The 22,231-nt window shown below is 44.5% G+C and overlaps 1 protein-coding gene across 3 annotated transcripts in view; it reads left to right on the forward strand.

Annotated features, from left to right (window-relative positions):
• PSMD11 (proteasome 26S subunit, non-ATPase 11) overlaps positions 1-22,231 on the forward strand; it is a 38,084-nt gene that overhangs the window by 10,972 nt on the left and 4,881 nt on the right. For all 3 annotated transcript variants that reach the window (XM_041001602.1, XM_041001603.1, XM_041001604.1), the window contains exons 3-9: positions 1,146-1,270; positions 8,870-8,941; positions 9,300-9,357; positions 12,689-12,883; positions 19,291-19,435; positions 20,180-20,240; positions 21,880-21,942. In XM_041001602.1, the coding sequence (XP_040857536.1) occupies positions 1,146-1,270; positions 8,870-8,941; positions 9,300-9,357; positions 12,689-12,883; positions 19,291-19,435; positions 20,180-20,240; positions 21,880-21,942 (719 nt within the window). The remainder of the gene's footprint in view (positions 1-1,145; positions 1,271-8,869; positions 8,942-9,299; positions 9,358-12,688; positions 12,884-19,290; positions 19,436-20,179; positions 20,241-21,879; positions 21,943-22,231) is intronic.

The raw sequence follows: 22,231 nt of genomic DNA on the forward strand, positions 1-22,231 counted from the left end.
AAAAGTGTGGTGGAACTTTAAGGGCAAGATTGAGAAGAGTGTGTGGAGGTGATCCTGCACAAAGACTGGGTTTGAGTCTACTCCAGGAAGGGAGGGGGGACCTGAACACTGAGAACGTATTTAAAGGGAAGGGACAGATACTGTGGGAGTTAAAAATAATAGTGCTCCTGAAGCCTGAACAGATTTTTGTGATTTACGTATGTTTTCTTCTTTTTTTTCTTTTTAAGATTTATTTATTTATTGGAAAGTCAGATATAGAGAGGAGGAGAGACAGAGAGGAAGATCTTCCGTCCGATGATTCACTTCCCAAGTGACTACAATGGCTGGTACTATGCCGATCTGAAGCCAGGATCCAGGAACTTCTTCTGGGTCTCCCACATGGTGCAGGGTCCCAAAGCTTTGGGGCGTCCTCAACTGCTTTCCCAGGCCGCAAGCAGGGAGCTGGATGGGAAGTGGAGCTGCCAGGATTAGAACCGGTGCCCATATGGGATCCCGGGACGTTCAAGGCAAGGACTTTAGCCGCTAGGCCACGGCGCCGGACCCTATTTTCTATTTTTGATGATGTTTACATAGTTGGTTAGGTTGAGGAGGATTGAGGGTTAGGGGAAAGTGAGTGAGAGCATTGTTTCCAAATTTTCTTCTTCCTGTATCTGGAAGTAGAGGGGAAGAGCAGGGGAGAAGCTGCACCCAGTCTCCCAGCCTCCCTCTGCTCCCAGTAGCCAGGGTGGGGAATGGCCACCTGATGTCATCCTGGATTCTGATGTAGAGTGTGCTCCCAGGGCACTGCACACGTGGTTTCGGTAATTCTGAGATGCTATGGACCTGATTAGATTTTTTTCTCCCAAGATGGGCAAGAGGCACAGTGTGCTTCATATTCTAGAAGACTCTCTTCTTTGAGAATGTGTTTCTGTTTTGCTTTTTATGCTCCATGAAGATGGATGGATGAGCATGAGCTTGTCTGACCTGATGGCGCCTTAGGGACTGAGTGCCATGGTTTGCTGATGCCTGATGAGAATGCTCAGTCCTTTAACCGGTCCCCGTGATGAAAGTACCAATGTGGATGATCTTGTATTGCTTTTTAATGGATGTTTTTCCCCCCTAATATTGATGTTTATTTTTTTCCCTCCTGAATTGCCTACATACAGAGCTTGGAGGACTCCTGAAGTATGTGCGACCCTTCTTGAATTCCATCAGCAAGGCTAAAGCAGCTCGTCTGGTGCGATCTCTTCTTGATCTGTTTCTTGATATGGAAGCAGCTACGGGGCAGGAGGTACGCTGTGTGGATGACAGAAAGTGGATCCTGTGAGGAAAAGCCTGTGTCAGTGAGACAAACATGCGCTTCATTGTGCTGCTCTGCAGACTGAGCGGCTGGAAGGACAGCTCAGGTCTTGCCCTGTCAGTGTCTCTTTGTTACAGTGTATTTGATACTTTGGGTCTGTTCCATTCTTTAGTTTGTAAGTAGAAATTGTCAGTGGTCCCTGGAATCCTCATTACATCAGGGTCCCAGACTGTGATTCTTGTCTTTGAGGTATTGATTGCCACACCTTTGTAATGTTTTCTGCGTATGTGCTGCCATTCATCTTGTGTCACAGAGCACCTTGTAACTTGTAAGCACTGATCGAGCCTTGTGGCAGCCTTTGACATGTTCTATGTTTATACCTGCCTTAATGAGGAGTGAATGGATGCATCCAACTCTGTGTGCAAGTGACTCTGCTGTTTCTGTACGTGAGCAGATCCTGAGTTGTACTGAATTGTTCCTCTCTGGAATCAGTGAACTTCTTCCAACCATTGCAGACACAGCTGTATTTTCTTCAACTCAGGATGAGACACGCTAATGTTATAAATCCTGCTGGGAGCCAGTGCCTTATTATAGTAGGCTGAGTACTGATACCCCATAAGAGTACCGAGTTTTGTTCCGGTTGTTCTGTTTCTAATCCAGCTTTCTGGGAGAGTAGCAGAGGAAAGCCTATGGCCTTGGGTCCCAGTACCAGAGTAGGAGACCTGAAAGAACCTCTTAGTTCCTGACTTCGGACTGGCTCAGCTCCAGCTGTTGCAGCCATTTGGGGAGTGAACCAGTGAATGAAAGAGCTCTGTCTCTGTCTTTCCTTCTTTCTATACTCTGCCTTTCAAATAAATAGAATAAATATTTTAAGAAAAAGAAAATTTTGGGCTTGGCACGGTAGCCCAGTGGTTAAAATCCTTGCCTTGCAAGCGCTGGGGTCCCATATGGGTGCAATATCCCGGCTGCTCCACTTCTCATCCAGCTCCCTGCTTGTGGCCTGGGAAAACAGTCAAGTTTGGCCCAAAGCCTTGGGACCCTGCACCATGTGGGATACCCGGAAGAAGCTCCTGGCTCCTGGCTTCTGATTGGCATTGCATCAGCCGTTGCAGTCACTTGTGGAGTGAATCATTGGATGGAAGATCTTCCTCTCTGTCTCTCCTCCTCTCTGTATATCTGACTTTCCAATAAATAAATAAATCTTAAAAAAAAAAAAGACTGTATTGCAGTTACTTGAGACTGCACAGAGAATGTAGTTGCCCTTTCTATAGATACGCGGGTTAGTGCTTATTGGATGCTGCTGTACTTAGATGGTGTTCTAGGTAGTACTAGGGATGCCGTGGTAAGAACACAGTCACTTTTCTTACACGATTTTCATGTTGACGGCAGGTGATAAATATGGAAAGTGTCAAGATAGTGAAGAAGCAGGAATTGGAATTGCCAGTTGGTTCTATGTAATTGGTTGCTGGTCTATGGGATTCTATAAATGAGAGATTTGAGCATTTTGAGCAAATCATGAGGACCAGCTAGAGACCTAGTGCTCACAGGTCCCACTTTGGAGTCCTGTCTTTTGTAAAACCTGTTTTTTGTTTTTTTTTTTAAAGATTTATTTCTGTTATTTTTTTATTGGAAAGGCGGATATACAGAGAGGAGAGACAGAGAGGAAGATCTTCCATCCGATGATTCACTCCCCAAGTGAGCGCAACGGGTCGATACTATGCCGATCCGAAGCCAGGAGCCTCTTCCTGGTCTCCCACGCGGGTGCAGGGTCCCAAAGCTTTGGGCCGTCCTCGACTGCTTTCCCAGGCCACAGGCAGGGAGCTGGAAGGGAAGCGGGGCTGCCGGGATAGAACCGGCGCCTATATGGGATCCCGGGCGTGCAAGGCGAGGACCTTAACCACTTGTGCCACCGCGCCGGGCCCAAACCTGTTCTTTTCTTAATGACTCTTTGAGTCTTGTTTTAAAATCCTACAGATGGTTTAATTTATAGACTAATCTCAAATTTATTTTTTGGTAGACAGTGTTTTGTGGTAGTAGATAAGAAATAGATAATTTTTAGCTGATTGCCTTTTGGACTGATGTTAGAATTATTTTTATGAATAAATAATTTTATTAGATATATTTGTCTTGCCTGACAAATTTTGGGGACAAATTTTGGTTTGTAATTTTTGGGGCAATCACTTGGCCTAGCAGTTAAGAAACCTCTGGGGACTCCTGCATCCCATATTGAAATGCCTGCTTGAACACTGGCTATGCTGACTGGTATACGTGCCTGGGGAGGCAGCAGGTGGTGGGGCAGGAGCTTGGGTTCCTGGCAGTCAGGTAGGATTTCTTGATTTCTTGCCTGCTAGTTTGCTGTGGCTGGCCCCAGACATTGCAGGCATTGGGAATGGAGCAGTGGATGGAAACCTACTCTGCTTCTATGTCCTTCCTGTCGCAAATAAATAAAATAAATTTTTAAAAACAAAAAGTTTTGCTTTACTTATGAATGTGAATCATTTTGTTTGAAATAGATTACTTTTAAGGTTTGCTTTATTTATTTTAAAGATTTTTATTGGAAAATCAGATATATATAGAGGAGGTAAGACAGAGAGGAAGATCTTCCATCCGATGATTTATTGCCCAAGTGGCTACAACAGCCGGAGCTGAGCTGATCTGAAGCCAGGAACCAGGAGCCTCTGCTGTGTCTCCCATGCGAGTGCAGGGTCCTAAAGCTTTTGGCCGTCCCTGACTGCTTTCCCAGGCCACAAGCAAGGAGCTGGATGGGAAGTGGAGCAGCTCAAACCATAGTCATTGTCCATAGGAAATGCCAGTGTTGTAAGTGGCAGCTTAACTTGCTGTCTCATAATATCATTTCTGGTATCTTTTTAGAAAAACTGAGAGGCAGTGACAGAGAAAGACAGATACACACAGAGAGCTTCCATGTGCTGATGAACTCCCCATGTGCTTGCATTGAGCAGCACTGGGCCAGGCTACAAGTGCTATTCTGGAACCCGTTCTAGTCTCCTGTGTAAGTAGCCGGGATCCCAAGTACTTGAGTTGCAGCAGCTGTCTGCCAGAGTACACATTAGACCCAGGCACTCCAGTGTGGACTGCAGGCATTCCAATAGTGCCGTGTTTCGTTCAATATTAACTCTTCTAAATGAGACACGTTATGTTTTAGACATGTTATGTTTCTGAATCTTCTGCCTCTTGTGACACTTGTACGTTTATCCCCTCCTCCCCTTTTAAAATTTATTTGAAAGGCAGAATTGCAGAGAGCAAAAGAGAGATCTTTCATCTGCTCATTCACTCTCCAAATGGACACAGTGACCAGAGTTGGGCTGGTCAGGAGTCAGGAGTTTCTTTTCTGTCTGTGGGGACAGGGGCTCAAACACTTAAGTGCCTTAGCGGGGAGTTGGATCTGAAGTGGAGCAGCCAGGGCTTGAACTGGTGCCTTTGGGATGTTGGTGCTGCAAATGTAGCTTTTTCTGCTATGTCATTGCATCAGACCCTATCTTATCTTTTCCAGTCTGTCTGTTTCCTCCCAGATGAAGCCCGAGTCCCCTGCTGAGCCCCAGGGTCTTCCCTGCTGCCAGTACAGTTCACTTCCTCTGCACTTGCTGCTCCCATCCCATCTGCTGTCTCCTTTTAGTTTTCTTGCAGCTGTCAAATGGCCTTTTTTACCATTATCCTCTGAACTGGCCTGACTGTGGAGCGTTTATCTGTGAGGAATACGCTCAGCCTAGCCCTGGGTGTTTCTTCTTTCCGTTATCTTCAGTCCCCAGCGCCCTTCCTTGAGTCAGCCTGTCTAAACTGTCCAACGTGCGCTTCACTTCATGTGTGCTTGTTACTATTTATTTCTGTCATAGGCTGAAAATTCCATGAGGACGACTACTCTGTGCTGTTTGCAGTACATCTTGACCCTTAGCTTGTCTCAGAGAGTTCTAAAACTAATACTTGTTGAAGGAATACATGATTTGTGCCTCTCCCATGATGGATGTTGAGAAACCATATTGTTGATGTGAATGTGGAGTGGGATTTGTCAGTTTCTAATTTAAGGAAATAGGGTGTAGTCTTCATTTCTTTAGGAAAATAATTATGTTGTTTGAAAGGTAGGGAGAGGCCAAGAGAAACAGACAGGGAAAGATCTCCTGTTTGTTGGTTCACTCCTTCAGTGGCCACAGCAGAAAGAGCTGGGCTAGTCAATCCAGGTAGCCCATGTGGGTGGCAGGAATTGAGGTACTTGAGCTGTCATCTGTGGCTTCCTGGGTTGCACATTGGCAGTGTGTTAGCTGGGACTCTAGCTGATCAAGGGGTATGTGCACTTTCTTAGGGGATGTGGGCATTCCAGGAGGCAGCTGAATTACTGCACCAAAGATCGGCCTGTCTTCATTCTTGATTGAAGATTCTTCGATTGGATGATGGGAAAAGATAGAAGAACAGGTCCTAGGTGAATTACTATCACAGTGGGCCCGAAGAGGAAGCTTTAGAAAGAACAATGCGAGGAGAGAAAGTTTTGTACTGAGCAGCTTACTAGTGAAAGTATCAGGGATGAGATTTTCCTTTGTGAAATTTGGAGTGTGTTTCTCACTTGAGATTGGCCAGGATGCATTCCAGACTATTGATCAAGAGTCCAGGCATTCTTTCTTCCTTCCTTTGGGACGAAGGGGCAAGGGGGTTAGCCCCTGTTGAAGTAGGACTTGCATATGGAGTGTACCCAGGTCTTAATGTGCTCAATTCATATTGTTTGAAAAATACTTGCAAGGTAAAAACTGATAGCATTTTCCTCCCTCCATCCATCCCTTCCTTCCTCTCTTCCTCTTTTTAGATTTATGTGTTTATTTGAAATGCAGAGGGAGAGAAAGAATTGTCTTCCATTTGCTAATTTCCTCACATATCCTTCCCCCCACCCCCCAAATGGCTGCAACAGCCAGAGCTGAACCCTGTGTAAGCCAGGAGCCAGGAACTCCCCCAGGGAGCCAGAGCTTGAACCATGAAGTGCTGGCTTTGCAGGTGGTGGCCTAACCTGCATACTACATGGCAGTGCCACCCCTGATAGCCATTACTTCCTCCTCCCTGCCCTCCCTTCTCTCCTCTCAACTCACATAAAATTAAAGCCATATGTTTTCTTTGTAAAAACAATTCAGCTTGTGGGTCTTGAGTAATGGCTTAATGGCTAAATTCTCACATTGCAGCTGCCAGGATCTCAAATGGGAACTGGTTTGTGTCTTGGGTGCCCCGCTTCCATCCAGTTCCCTGCTTGTGGCAAGGACAGTCAAGGACAGCCCAAAGCCTTGGGACCCTGCACCTGCGTGGGAGAACCGGAGCAAGTTCCTGGCTCCTGGCTTCAGATTGGCTCAGCTCCAGCTGTTGTGGGTGCTTGGGGAGTGAATCATTGGACGGAAGATCTTCCTCTCTGTCTCTCCTCCTCTCTGTATATCTGGCTTTCCAATAGTAATAAATAAATTAAAAGAAAAAAAAAGGAAGAAATTCTGCATGGGTTGGTGTGGTGGTGCAGCAGGCTTGCTCTTCACTTTCTAATGCTGGCATTCCAAAGGGCGCTGGTTCATGTCCCGGCTGCTCAATTTGTGATCCAGCCCTCTGCTTATGACATGAGAAAGCAGCAGAGTATATCCTAAGATCATGGGCACTCACATGGGAGATCCAGAAGAAGCTTTTGGCTCCCAGTTTCAGATCAGCTCATCTCTGTTGCGGCCGTTTCGGGAGTGAACCAGTGCGTGGAAGAACTTTTCTCTATATCTCTTCTCTCACTGTGAAATTTGCCTTTCAAATAGAAACAAATCTTTAAAAAAATTTCAGCAAGGGGATACAGTATTCAGTGTAGAGTAAGATGCTTGCATCCCACATCTGGAGTGCCTGGCTTTGATTCTGGCTCTGGCTCTGACTACAGCTTCTTACCAGTACACACTCGAGGTGGGGGGCAGCAGTGATGGCTCAGGCAATTAGGTTCTTGTCTGTGTGTCAGGCCTCTGTTGCGTTTCTTTCTTTCTTCTTCTTCTTTTTTAATGTATTTTATTTTTACTGCAAAGTCAGATGTACAGAGAGGAGGAGAAACAGAGAGGAAGATCTTCTATCCGATGATTCACTTCCCAAGTGACTACCATGGCCTGTGCTGCGCCGATCCGGAGCCAGGAGCCAGGAACCTCCTCTAGGTCTCCATACGGGTGCAGAATCCCAAAGCATTGGGCTGTCTTCAACTGCTTTCCCAGGCCACAGGCAGGGAGCTAGGTGGGAAGAGGAACTGCTGGGATTAGAACCGGTGCCCACATGGGATCCCGGTGTGTTCAAGGCAAGGACTTTAGTCACTAGGCCACTGCGCTGGGCCTGGTTAAGTTTCTTGGTTGTGGTTCTGTCTCTGGCTCAGCCCCAGCTGTTGTGTGGATATTTGGAAAGTGAACTAGAAGATGGTAGCTCGCCCTGTTTGTTTCTTTGCTTCTTAAAAACTAAATACAAATTGAAAGGTAATACAGGTGCGTGTTGTGGTGCAGCTGATTAGGCTGCAGCTTGGGATAAGTCCAGCTTGAACATTGGCTAACTCTACCTCATACCCAGCTTCCTGCCAGTGTGTATCCTGGGATGCAACAGATTGCTGGCACACATGTGAAGACCCAGGTGGAGTTGTGCATCCTTCTGCTTTGGCTGTCATGGGCACTAGGGGGAGTGAACCACTGGACAGGAGATCTCTCTCTGCTCTACCTTTCTTTTCCTGCCCTTGCTATGTTACTCCCCTGTGTGTGTGGCTATGCCTGCCTTTCAAATAAATAGAAGAAAAATAATTCAAATACTTTCATTTGTGTTTGTAAGATGAGCAGATATCTTAGGGTTTGGCTTCTTAGAACATAACACAACTTTGAAATTGAGTTTGACTTGATTTTTAGTTTCGTTTTTGGTTCAGTGTTTGGTTTTCGTTGAATTTCTGGGTTGAGTTTAGTGTTATGGATGAAACAGCCACCAGGTGGCTCCAGTGAGGCGTGTGAAGAGTGCACTGAATCTCTTCCTGGTGAATCATCCACAGCTGTTTATCCACGTTTATTTCCTGATTTTGAATTTGGAATTTAAAAGCAGACAGTCTTGGTGATTTGGGCTCTGTACTTTTAGCTTTCCATGTTTGAACATCCATTAAGAGAATGTAAGATTTACATAAAGGCTTGTTGTACATGAAGCAGTTCTAGAAAACAGTTTCTCATTTCATTTCCTTTTTTATGCTCTAATCAGTCACCAAAGTACAAAACTTAAAGCAACAGAAATTATTTAAGGTCTGTGGTACATCCTGTGTGTTTTGTCAAAGCCACAGTATCAGGGATGACTGATGGCTTGCTACAGGTGTGGTGTGGAATACTGCCATACAAAATCAGTAACTAAATGAGCTGTTTTACGTCTTATGTTATTGTCCGGATAGCAGTTAGAATTGGGCAATTATGGTACTTTTAAATAAAGCTTGCAAGCTCTTCTAGGTGTTGGGCTTATTTTTAATTTCTTTAGACACTGCATAAAATATGAAGAGTATAAATTCAAGCTGTCTCCCACAGCATGGTTGCAGGAAGAGTGTGAAGACATAATGTTGCATGTGCTCTTTGGTCTGTGCAGGTCGAGCTGTGCTTAGAGTGCATCGAGTGGGCCAAATCAGAGAAAAGAACTTTTTTACGTCAAGCTTTGGAGGTATGTGCACATTAGCATTGATTATAGGTTCTAGGCACCAGGTTAAGTTATGCCATCTCAATCAAAATTTTTCTCAGCAGCTTTGTATTACTAAATTATCTAAAGATTATTGATTATGGTTTTATTCTCTGGTTGAAATTTTGATCCAGACCTAAAATTGGTGCTGAACATAAACAGCAGTGTGATAAAAATAATGGGCAGTGGCCGTTAGAGGAGACAGTATTGTGCACAACATACTTTGTTATGCTGGATTTGATGCTATCAGTTGTGACAGTTTTGTGACCATCAATCTTTGATTTCTTTCTGTGGCTTTTTTTTTATGCCTTTCCATTGAATCAATGCCTTTTTTCTTTCCTAGGCAAGACTAGTGTCTTTGTACTTTGATACCAAGAGGTACCAGGAAGCATTGCATTTGGGTAAGTAAACTGGTAGAAACTGATGAACCATTTTAGCCATCTAAGAGAATATATTCTAGTTCTGAGTATTCTTAACAGTTACCTATTAATAGCATATTTTACCTACTCTCTGTAAGATTTAAGGCAGCCCAAGTTTATTGTGTCCATCATAGTAGAATACTGTTTCAAAGTTCTGAAAGGTGGCTAGAGTTAATCTTTCAGATTTAGAGAACTCAGTGTGACCCCCTTAAACATTTCAGGTTTCCATTCTAAAATGCCGTATGTTTTGTTGGCGGTCACATTTATCATGTCTCTTTATAATCATGTTTAAAATTTACTTTAAGATCAAATTAATTTGATCTAGATATATTTGGAAGCTGGAGTTGGTCAGCTAAAGTCCTCTCTGTGTGGTCTTTAAACACACATTCTTTCCAACTATACAGTTCAGTGGTTTTGACTGTATTCACTAAGTTATGCAGTCACCACTGCTGTCTAACCCCAGAGGGTTCTCATCATCCCGGAAAGCAGCTTTGTTACTAGTCAGTCTACGTTAGTTCTCAGGTCCCCTGTCCCCCCATTCCTCTAATGCATTTTGTGTTTTTGTAGATTTGCTTACTTAGGACATTTCATATAAATGGAATCAAACAGTATGTGATCTTGTGTGAATGACTTGTTTGACTTACTGGAATATTTTCAATGTTTATCTGTGTTGTAGCATGTCTCTACTTTTTTTGTTGCTAAATTAAAACTTCATTGTATGTACCATTACATGTATCTATCAGCAGTTGATAGACATTTGGATTGCTTCCACTTTTTGATATTTTGAATACTGCTGTAAACATGATTTATGTGGATATTGTGTATGTACCCAGAATTGCTGGTTCTTGGGGCCTTGCACGATGGCTCAGTGGCTAAATCCTCACCCTGCACATGCCAGGGTTCCATAAGGGCACCAGGTCGTGTGCTCTGCTTCCCATTCAGCTCCCTGCTTATGATCTGGGAAAGCGGTCAAGGACGGCCCAAAGCCTTGGGACCCTGCACCCACGTGGGAGACTGGGAAAAGAAGTTCCTGGCTCCTGGATTCCTATCAGCTCAGCTCTAGCTGCTGCAGCCACTTGGGGAGTGAACCAGTGGATGGAAGATCTTTCTCTCTGTTTCTCATTCTCTATAAATCTGCCTTTCTGATAAAAGTAAATGCCGTTTCATATGTTAACTGTTCAGCTTTCTTAAAGTGCTCCCATGCTGCCTTTAAGATTTTATTTTTATATTTATTTTTATTTGAAAGATTTACAGAGAAAAGGAGACACAGAGAGAAAGATCCCTTGGTTACTCCCCAAATGGCTGCAATAGCCAGAGCTGAGCTGATCCTTAAGCCAAGAGCCAGGAGCTTCTTACGGCTCTTGTCATGTGAATGCAGGGTTACAAGGACTTGGGCCAGCTTCTGCTGCTTTCCCAGACCATCTACAGGGAGATGGGGAGTGAAGCAGCTGGAACATAACCGGTACCCATATGAGATGCTGGCACTTGAAGGTGAAGGATTAGCCCATTGAGCCATGGCACCAGCCCCTCCTTGCTGTTTTCTAGGGTTACTGCACCTAAAATGATGCAGCAATGTGTGAGTGAGTGTAAGTTCTTTCAGCCACCCAGTTATGTACATAATGATATTTCATTATGATTTTGATTTGCATTTCTGTAATAGAAATGGAGTTGTTTTTATTGTTTCCTGGTCATTTGTATGTCTTCAGAGAAATACCTGTTTATATAGTTAGTTTTTAATTGTGTTTTTTTTATATTTAGGTTTTTTATTCTGGATAGAGGTCCCTTACCAGATCCATGATTTGCATTTTTTTGTTCTTTGGGCTGTTTTATAAGGCTGTAGGCTTAGCTCTTATACTTGGGCCTTTGATTCATTTTGAGTTAATTCTGTGTCTGATGTAAATCTTTTTGGATTTGGTATTGTCTTCTGGCGAACACTGACATGTGCAGAATAGCTACTTTCCCTCCAGGTCTAGCATCCAGTGTTGCTTACATAATCATGAGGTTCTTGGATGGGAAGAGTGTGAACTCAAGTTATCGAACTGGATAGCTTGTAGAAATTCCCATTGTATTTAAATTTTAGGAATAAACTTAATAGATACTTGACTCTAATTTTGTTCTTAGGAAGTAGAAAGTTTCAGAGATTCATTTTTCTTTTGAAAGCACATTTTTATTTATTTAAAAGTCCAAGTTACAGAAAAGGAGAGACAGAGAGAGACAGAGATCTTCCATTTCCGCTGATGACTACAATGGCCTGGGACTGTACCAGGCCAAAGCCAGGAGTCTGGAGATAATTCAAGACCATACGTGTGAAAGGATCCAAGCCCCAGTCATCTTTTGGTAAAGTGCCAGGCACGTCAGCAGGGAACTAAATTGGAAGTGGAGTAGTTGGGTGTTGAACCTGCACCGTATATGGGAGGCCAGTGTCACAGGCATTGGGTTAAGTTGCTATGCCGTAATGCCTGTCCTTCCTGTCCTGGGAAATATATATATATATTTAAAAGATTTACTTATTTTTATTACAAAGTCAGATATACAGAGATGAGGAGAGACAGAGAGGAAGGTTTTCCGACTGATGGTTCATTCCCCAAGTGGCCGCAATGGCTGGATCGGAGTCAATCTGAAGCCAGAAGCCAGGAGCTTCTTTAGGGTCTCCCACGCAGGTGCATGGTCCTAAGGCTTTGGGCCGAACTTGACTGCTTTCCCAGGCCACAAGCCGGGAGCTGGATGGGAAGTGGAGCTGCCGGGATTAGAACTGGCGCCTGTATGGGATCCTGGCACATTCAAGGTGAGGACTTTTAACTACTATGTCACCGTGCCAGGCAGGGAAATAGCTTTTACATGGAATCTAAAGGTTACCTGTTCTGTGTTCACGCAGGTTCATTTTTTCCCCTCCTTCTCATGTGGTTCCTCCCCTTTAGGTCCCGTCCCTTCCTCTCCCCTTCCCTCATCTTGTTTATTTGGAAGGCAAAGTTAGAGAGAGAGAGAAATTTATCTTCTGTGCATTGGCTCACCCCACCATGGCTGCAGGTCAGGGCAGAAGCCAGCTTCTGTCAGGTCTTTCCTGTAGGTGGCAGCATTTGCACCATCTTACTCTGCTTTCTCAGGTGCCTGTAAGGAAACTGGTTCAGAAGTGGAGCGGTAGGACAGTGTGGCATGCTGGCGTCACGGTGACTGCTTCCTGTTGTTCCATGATGCTGGTCCTTTAGGCAGGTTACTGTACATTAAGTGTTATGAGGTTGGGAGAGTGAGATTTTTATGAATACTGAGGTATTTAGATTATGGCCAACAAGATTTACTTCTTTTCCTTCTCTAGGTTCTCAGCTGCTGCGGGAATTAAAAAAGATGGATGATAAAGCCCTTTTGGTGGAAGTACAACTTTTAGAAAGCAAAACATACCACGCCCTAAGCAATCTGCCGAAAGCTCGAGCTGCCTTAACCTCTGCTCGAACCACAGCAAATGCCATCTATTGCCCTCCGAAACTGCAGGCCACCTTGGACATGCAGTCAGGTAACTTTCTAGAATGTGTGTGTGTGTGTTTTTTTTTTTCTTAAAGACTTATGTATTTTATTGCAAAGTCAGATGTATAGAGAGGAAAGATCTTCCGTCCCATGATTCAGTCCCTAAGTGGCCGCAAAGGCCAGTGCTGCGCCGATCTGAAGCCAGGAGACAGGAACTTCTTTCTGGGTCTCCCATGTGGGTGCAGGGTACCAAGACCTTGGGCTGTCCTCGACTGCTTTCCCAAGCCATAAGGCAGGGAGCTGGGTGGGAAGTTGAGCTGCTGGGATTAGAACCTACGCCCATATGGGATCCCGGGCATTCAGGGTGAGGACCTTAACCATTATGCCATCATGCTGGGCCCTAGAATGTGTTTTATTACTGCTCATCTTTTAGGTGGAAGGAGTGAGGCTTCTGTCTGGAATGCAGTGGGCTGATTCGGCTCAAGCTTCTTTAGATGGTTAGAGGGTTCCCTCCTGACTAGCTCTCTCTCTTAAGAATGTGCGTGAGCGGCAGCCCTATGGTTAGAGCCAAACTCTCCAGAGGGGTCTTCCTTACTTTTCTTCTTAGTCTTTAAACAGAATGCTGGCATTTCTCTTCCAGATTGATCTAACCCAAATCAGTTAACACTTGGATTCATTTGTAAAGCTAGGTGGGCATTTTGAAAGGGCTTGGGATCAAGGTTGGGTGTATTCTGTCTGTAGCTTTCTGTTGGGGTGTGCGAATGTTAGGGTTAGGTTGTGTGGTTTGGCAGGTGGGATGCTGTTTGTTGAATTGAGCAGGGTCTTCCCTGGAGGCGTAGAGGATGAGCATGTTGGAATTGGTTGGGGTAAAGGGTAGATGCCAGCTTGTGTCGGTGCTGTGCTCCTGGGTCAGGTTTTCTTAGATTGACATGTACTTCTGCTGGTTTGTACGTGGCAAATTCCGTGATTTATCTTTAATTTTAGCTATGTCTAAAATGATGCTAGTGATTGTACTTCCTCATAGAATAGTAGTGAAGGTTAAATGAGATGATGAATGTCAAGCTCTTACCATGGTACTGAGCTTAAGGCAAAAGTGGCACTTTAAGCCACTACTCTTTTAAATGTTCCCTTGCTAAATTATGAAGAAATGAGTTGCATCCTATTTTTTTTTTTTTTTAATTGTAAAATCAGGTATACACAGAGAAGGAGAGACAGAGAGGAAAGATTTTCTGTCCGCTCTTCTAATCCCCAGAGTGGCTGGAGCTGAGCTGATCAGGAGCCAGGAGCCTCTTCCAGGTCTCCCACACAAGTTCAGGGTCCCAAGGCTTTGGGCCATTCTTGACTGCTTTCCCAGGCCACAAGCGGGGAGCTGGATGGAAGGTGGGGCTACTGGGACACGAACCAGCACCCATGTGGGATCCTGGTGCATGCAAGGCGAGGACTCCAGCCATTAGGCTACCATGCCGAGCCCGCGTTCTATTTTTTTCCCCCCCAGAGAAAGTAGAAATGGTTTTGTTTATTTATTTATTTTAAAGATTTATTGATTTCTATTGGAAAGTCAGATATATAGAGGGAGAAGGACAGGAAGATCTGTCTGATGATTCACTCCCCAAGTGACCGGACTGAACCAATTCAGATGGAGCCTCTGAACCAATTCAGCCAGGAGCTTCTTGGTCTCCCTTGCAGTTGCAGGGTCCCAAGGTCTTGGGCCGTCCGTGACTGCTCCCAGGACACAAGCAGGGAGCTGGATGGGAAGTGGAGCTGCTGGGATTAGAACCAACGCACATATGGGATCCTGGAACATGCAAAGCTGGAGTTAATGCCACCAGGCTACTGTGATGGGCCTCTTACAGAATGTATAACCCTGTCCATTTTTATCCATCTTGAGTGATTTTCACCTGTGTGTTTGTTCCATAATAGGTCTTTGTCTTCTAGTCCAGAAATCTTTCTCTCTCTGTTTTGTATCTGTTCCTGCTGAAAAACCACAGCATGTCTTATATTTATTTATTTTAACATATCATTGGAGAGGTAAGAGAGAGGCAGACAGGCAGAGGTCTCGTCTGCTTGGTCACTCACTGAAGTCCTGCAGAGCTGGGGACCTGGGAGCTGCTTCCGCGTCTCCTGTGTGGCGGCCAGGGAGCAGCTTCTTGAGCAGTCCTCGCTGCTTGCCTGGAGCTGGCAGACACTGCAGTCAGGAGCAGAACTGAAGCTCCACCCAGCTCTGTGCATGGGAGATGCAGGCATCCTAATAGGTGTCTCACCTGCTACGAGGCCTGTCCCTGCTTTTCCTTTTTCCTTTGCTGCCTTCCTCTGTTAATACTCTTGAAAAAGTTGAAACTGTGCTGACCGAAGTGTCTCTGTTGAGTCCTTGGAAGAAGTCAGCAGACTCCCTAACACTCTCTGACTTTGTGCTGACGTGGCAGAGTGGGTGAAGCATTTGCTTGCAATGCTGACATCCCAAATGGGCATCAGTTCATGTTCTGGCTGCTCTATTTCCCCATCCCGCTCCTTGCTAGTGCACCTGGGAGAGAAGATGACCCAAGTACTTGGCCCTGCTACTCTGGAGGGGGATCTAGAAGAAATTCCTGGTTCCTGGGGCAAATGCCTTGTTGTAGTGTGCCAATTCGCGTCCCGGCTGTTCTGTTTCTGATCCAGCTCCCTGCTCGGATCCTGGGAAAGCAGTGGAGGTCGGCTCAAGTCCTTGGGCCATATGCCCACGTGGGAGACTTGGAGGAAGCTTTTGGATTCTGGTTTTGGACTGACTGTTAATGGCCATTTGGGGAGTGAAACAGCAGATAGAATATCTTTCTGTCTGTAAATCTGCCTTTCCAATAAAAATAAGATAACATTTAAGAAAGAAAATAAATCTTAAATCCTGAAATAAGTCTCCTCCCCATCTCTTTCTTCCCTTACTGTCACCTGCCTTTTTTTCCCTTTCCTCTCCCTCTTTTCCTTTCCTCCTTCCTGCCTCTGTTTTGCTCTCTCCCCTCCCACTCAATAAATCTGAATTGCAAATAAATACATCTTTGAGAAAGAAAAGAATTTCTGACTTTTAAGGGGAATTCAGTCAAAGTGTGCTGACTTCAGTAAGTTTTTGTTTTAGCACTGTCTTCATGGTTTTCTTCCCTAATTATTTGTGGTCACACTTGCTATTTCCTTTTGCTTTTGATCCCACAGGTATCTCCGTTTCAACATACCAAAAGCTAGGTTTATTACTGGTGCTCCTGCTCAGCTCTTCTTTACTGTTCATTTCCTGTCATAGTTAATAGATCTTTACTGTCTTAGCTGCTCAAGCTGTTGGCTCTGGAAGAGTTTTTACTCTTTCCATTCCCTTACCTGTGAAACTAGTCACCAGATCATGCAGAGTCTGACTCTAGATCTGCCCTTTGTTTTCCATTTCTACAAAACACTCCTGTAATTTAACGCCCAGGCAGCTGAAGTAGTCAGTCTTTTGCTGTCTAGACACTAGTGTCTCTTAATGTACCTAGACACTTTCTGATCTGTTCTCACTGGCTCAGTGTCATTTTTCTGAATCACAAATCCAATCACACGATGCCTTTGTTTAAAATTCTCCAGTGAGTTCCGTCTCTCTAGGCAGATGCATCTGAAGGGACGCATCCTGCCCTTTTAATCTCTCTTGGCACTCAGTGCTGGCCACCCCAGAGCCTTGCGTTCTCCGCGTATTCCATGCCCTGCCCTGCTTTAGTGCTGCTCTCTGTTTGTCTCTGCTGGAGATTCCCCGTTCTCCTGACCTGGGGCAGACTCCTGCACGTCCTTCCAGGTCCAGCTCAGGTGGCTCCCCTCCTCTGTCTGGACTTCCCTATCACAGAATGCTTCTTTGTAGATATTTTGGTACCAGTTATGTTGGTGACTGTTTTTCCTGCTACACTGAGCTCCTCAAGGGATTGTTCCTGCTCGTTTTTCTTTATTTTTAAAACTTGTATTGAAGGTTTTTGGACGATAAGGAGAGGGAAACAGAAAAGGAGACCTCATCTGCTGGCTCGTTTCCCAAGTGTCTGCAGTAGTTGGGGCTGGGGCAGGTTGAGGCCAGAGCCAGGGGTTCAGTCCAGGCCTCTTGTGGCTGGCAGGAACTTAACCTGAGCCATCACCTGCTGCCTCTTAGGGTGTGCCTAAGCAGGAAGCTGGAACTAGAAGCAGAGCTGGGCTTCTAGGCACCCTGATGGGATGCAGGTGTCCGCACTGCTCCTGCAAATGTCTGCCCTTTGTTTTCTCTGTTGTAGCTATATCGGTTTATGGCACATGGTAAGCCCTTATTTGAAGTTTGTGTTGCTTGACTGTCCAGTTTTTACAAATAATCTTCAAATGTTGACCATGATACTCTTTCTGCTTATGTGGTCCATTATTTACTAACTTGTTTTTGTAAGACTGTGTACTAGCTCTTGGGTCTTATTTTAAAATACGTTATTTAAAAGAATAATCATACATATTTAGGATCTTGATGTATTCTAACCTAGCTCTTTATGAGAAAATGGGAATGTATTTTAGTTAGTTTTCCACACTAGTAATTTGGTGGCGGGGGGCAGTTGTTTGGCTTAACAGTGAAGACACTGCATAGGAAACCTGTATCCAATATTGGAATGCTGTTTCTTTTTTCTTTTTTTTTTTTTTAACTGGAAAGTCGGAGAGACAGAGAGGAAGATCTTCCATTTGATGATCCACTCCCCAAGTGGCCACAGTGGCTGGAGTTGAGCCAATCTGAAGCCAGGAGCCAGGAGCTTATTCCAAGTTCCCACACGGATATAGGGTCCCAAGGCTTTGGGCCATTCTTGACTCCAGGCCACAAGCAGGGAGCTGGATGGGAAGTAGGGCTGCCAGGGTGAGAACTGGTGCTCATATGGGATCCCAGCGCGTTCAGGGTGAGGACTCTAGTTGCTAGGCTAATGTGCCAGGCCTTAAAAATTAAATTTAGGAGGCTGGGGGTATGGTACTGTGGGTTAAACTACTGCTTGCAACACTCACATCCTATATTGGAATGCCAGTTTAAGTCTTGGCTGCTCTGCTTCTAATCCAGCTTTCTGCTAATGTGCGTTAGAAGGCAACAGAAGAGGACTCAAGTTCTGGGCTCCTGTCATTCTTGTGGGAGGCCAGTGTGGAATTCCTGGCTGCTGGCTTCAGCCTGTCGCACACTTAGCTGTCAACAGCCATTCAAGGAGTGAAAGATTGGCATCTCTTTGTCTTTCTTGATCTTCCTCTGTTGCTTTGCTTTTAAATAAATCTTTTTAAAAATGTAACAAGGGTTTTTCCCCAAACCTTTTTAATTAAAAATAGAGGTAGAATAAGGATTTGTTTCCTCCAGTCTCTCTTTGGGTAGGGTAAAAGAGCTGGGGTGGCACAGAGCAGCCAGTAAGTGATTAGGTCAGAAGAATGCCACAGGTAAGGTAAAGGGATGCTCTAACTGTGGTTACCTGTGTGGAGTAGTTTCATCCTTTTACTTTTGTGTGCTAAATACTTCCTACATGTCCCTGGATGTTAAAAATATTGGGAAGTAAATGCATGGGGCTGAGGTCTTTGACTGCATAAGAGCCTGGAACAAAGTTAGAGCTAATACACAGAACAAAAGCTAAGTTCTGTGCTATCCCAAGTGATAGATTGGAAGTGATAATAGGTTCAATCAAAATTAAGTATGTTAGGAGCAGCCACACTTCTAAATTACGAGAGAAGAACTATTTTTTCTGCCAAGGGCCACCTGGATTTTTATAACATCATTTGCAGGCCATATACAATTGTCTACGTAAAAATTAACAAGCTATATATTTGTTGAATTTTGAGTCCTGTGCGTGGTTGCCTTTGGCAGGACCAGACCAAATCATTTCACAGCACATGGGCCTGATGCTCCTCACCCTGTAATCTGAACAGTAGATTAGTTAGCAGAACTAGGGTAACAACCTGAAGAAATACTGCTTACAGATCAGTGTGTGGACTTGACGTGAAATCTGTACCTGATCCCTTCTAGGCAGAAGTGAATCCCTGAATGACAGCTGTTCAGGTGGTTTCCCCACCTTCCTCCCACAGAAGCTTAGGACAACTGTCTTTAAGTACTAGAGATATTCGAGTTAGTCTCCTCCTTGTGAAAGTGATATGGAGGAGAGACATGACCTTTTACAAGTGGCTGCAAAGGACAGCAGAGCTAAGGAGAAGGTTCGGGGACGTGGGAGAAAGATGGCCCACTGTATAGTTTTCATGACTGCACTGAGTTGGGTCTTTAACTCCTTTGGGAATTGATTATGGCAGTATGACATTGAACTGAGAATCAAAAGACCTGATTTTGATCTCATTTGTCACTAGTTGACTGGGACCTTAGGCAGGCCCTATCCTCTCCTGATCTCATCAATAAGGTAATGGGAATGGAGAGGATTCCTAAGGTCCTTCCCAGCTCTGATCTTCTATGGTTCTGTTATTTTATCTGGCACTTACTCCTTTCTTTTCAATGCCCAGGTATTATCCACGCAGCAGAGGAGAAGGACTGGAAAACTGCATACTCATACTTCTATGAGGCATTTGAGGGTTATGACTCCATTGATAGCCCCAAGGCCATCACCTCTCTGAAGTACATGTTGCTCTGCAAAATCATGCTCAACACGTAGGTGCACGTTAACTTTGAAATATAAGAACTCAGATCCTTCAGCTAAGTCTGTCTGCCATGGCCGGGAGTTGGCCAAGAGCAACTGCCACCCCTGGGGCTGGTTGAGGTGGTAGAATGGGAGGGTCAGAGTGTTGCTAGGCTTTGAGAACTGGGATGATGAATTTCAGAAATCCCCTTCCCAGCCCCTCTTGTGGAAGTCTTCTCAGTTCTCAAGTAGTCTGTCTGACAGAGGATCAGAAACTAGTTTATAGACCAGCACTGCCCGGCCAGGCTGTGTAGAAAGGGTAGGGAAGAGAGTTTGGAAGCATAAACAACAAAAAGTGTGACAAATAAAGAATTTTACAGAATTATTCTTGCACTTGTGGGAGTAAATGAGATACTGACTGGGACTTGTTTTTTATCTTTGGATTACCCAGGGGTTGTGTTTTAATTAGACCTGTTATAATGGGATTTGGTTTATCATTCTGCCTGTTGGGTGTATTGCTTTCAGTAGTTTCCATTTGACTTTCTTTGTAACATTAGAGATTTTTTACTTACTAACACTCAGCTTTGGCCCAGAGTAGAGAAAGTCTAGCTTTTAGAATGAGGGGCCTATGCATGTAAAAGTTGAAGCTGATCATCTCCATGGTCAGTGTCTTCACAGGGCTCACAGATGAATTGTAGAAAAAGAAAATTCACCCTAACCTGTACTTAGAAGTGTCACATCCAGGAGCAATTGACCAAGTGTGTGTTTTTTTCTAGCCCAGAAGACGTCCAGGCTTTGGTGAGCGGGAAGCTTGCCCTTCGGTATGCAGGGAGGCAGGTAGGGACACCCTGGTTGCAGTTCTCCTCACTGCCAGGTGGCCTGTGGTCAGGGCAGCGTGTCTGACGTGACTGGTGCTCTTGAGGACCCCAGGCTGCTCTGCTCTCTTGCCACCTGCTTCCTTCTCCTGAGCACATTCAGTGTGTTTCTTATACTGTTCAATTCTTAGCCCAGAAAGTCAGTATTTGGTGCAAGATCTTATGGGCACTAAGTGGTTTGAGGGACTTGAAAAACTGAATTATATAATGAGTAAGATTGTATTTAGCTTTGACCAAAGCTTTATCCTAAGCCTAAGAAATGTTAGGTTTCCCGAGTTGGGAGCTTCTTGAGGTCTGATGCGTATGCGCCTCAGGGAGCTCTGGGCACCTTAGGCTGAGGGCTTTCAGCTCAGTACTTTTACAGCTTTGCCTTAAATTTTGAGTTTGAAAAAAGGAGACTGTAGGTGGTTGGTAGCCCTTTTAGTGGTACCTCAAAGTCTGAGTCAGGTGAGACTGCAATGTCTGGGAGCGGATAGGTTGTGACCTATGTAAATTGGATTTCTCAGATGCGTAAGTCATGCCCTCTTTGTGCTTTGCCTTATTATCAACAGTCTGGTTCAAGTAGTTACTGGATTTCAGATGTAGTTGTTTTTAAATAACAAATTGGCTATCTCATATCTTTGGAATGGCCACAGTGTTTTTTCTTCCTTCCCTATTAGTAGCTGTAAAATTGGCCTTCCCTCAGTAAAAGTTTGAAATCAGTTCCCAATTTTGACCTCAGAAATCCTGGTTACTGCTGTAGTGAAAGATCCACTACTATCTGCAAACCTGGAGCTGAGGAACGAGGTCCTGTGCCCAGTACAAGTCAGGTAGCTGTGCCAGTGACCCTGCTGGGAGTTCAGGCTTTCCCTGTGATAACATTGGTTCTACATGTCACTTACAAACTGCACTTGTGATAGCAGCACCATGTAATCTACTGTGTAATCAAGCACATTGTCCTCATTAAAGTGTATATGCTGACAGAAAAGTAACCGCTTCTGGTCCTTTACAGCTTGATGGCAGCTTTTAAACAGTAATCAGGCTGGTCTAGAAAAAATGAGAGTTGCAGATTTCTTGCGGAGTGGAGACTTGATAGCATGGCATTTAATAATTTTATTAGACATTCCTTTCAACCGTTGATTGTGGTTTCATCACTGCGTGGAATTTGAACATTCATTTTTTGTATAGAATACCGAAGCCTCAGCCCTCATGAAAGTAGACCTTAACCAGTACTCCACTAGGCCTCAGGATGACTGCAGAAGCCCCAGCGCAGTCAGTCTGAGGGCCAGGGGGAAGTGTGGGTGCATGTGGAGGTCAGGAGTGTTGGAGGAAGGAGAGAGAGGCCACAGTGGTCCTCATGACTTCCTTCTGGCTAGTCATCTGTGGAGGAGGCTGCCTTGGCATTTGTCTTTCTGGAAAACCTGTTTCCTGCTGTATTTAAGTCCCCAGATTTCAGAAGGAAACTGACAAACAATGGTATTCTGTGCTTGCACCTTTTCTTCCCAGACTTCCGAAGAGGAGTCCTGGTGGGAGGGCTCTACCACGTACTACTTGTGAGAGTTTGTGGGTGAGTGTGAGTGTCCACAACAGATCACCTTCACGATTTGTCTCTTTATTCTCAGACAGAAGCATTAAAATGCGTGGCTCAGGCTAGCAAGAACAGATCGCTGGCAGATTTTGAAAAGGTGAGCATGGTATTGGGGAGGTAGGGGATGGGTGGAGGAGAGTGGATATTTATGTGTTAAAAAACTTACAGAAATAATTAGTTTCATACAAACTTTCAGAAATAATGTAATCATCCCGTGTACCCGTCACCTGGTAAAATATCAAAACCGGACAACATTTATGTGTTTTTACACAAATATATATATGTTATTATGTATTACAATGTACATTGTATATAATTTATATATGGTAACTTTTTCCATTTCAAAGGTTTTTTTTTCATTATTTTTTTCCCCCTAGCAAGCTTAC

This window comes from Ochotona curzoniae, unplaced genomic scaffold (assembly GCF_017591425.1).
Source record: "Ochotona curzoniae isolate NIBS_2020 unplaced genomic scaffold, NIBS_Ocur_1.0 scaffold_2453, whole genome shotgun sequence".
Lineage (NCBI taxonomy): Eukaryota > Metazoa > Chordata > Mammalia > Lagomorpha > Ochotonidae > Ochotona > Ochotona curzoniae.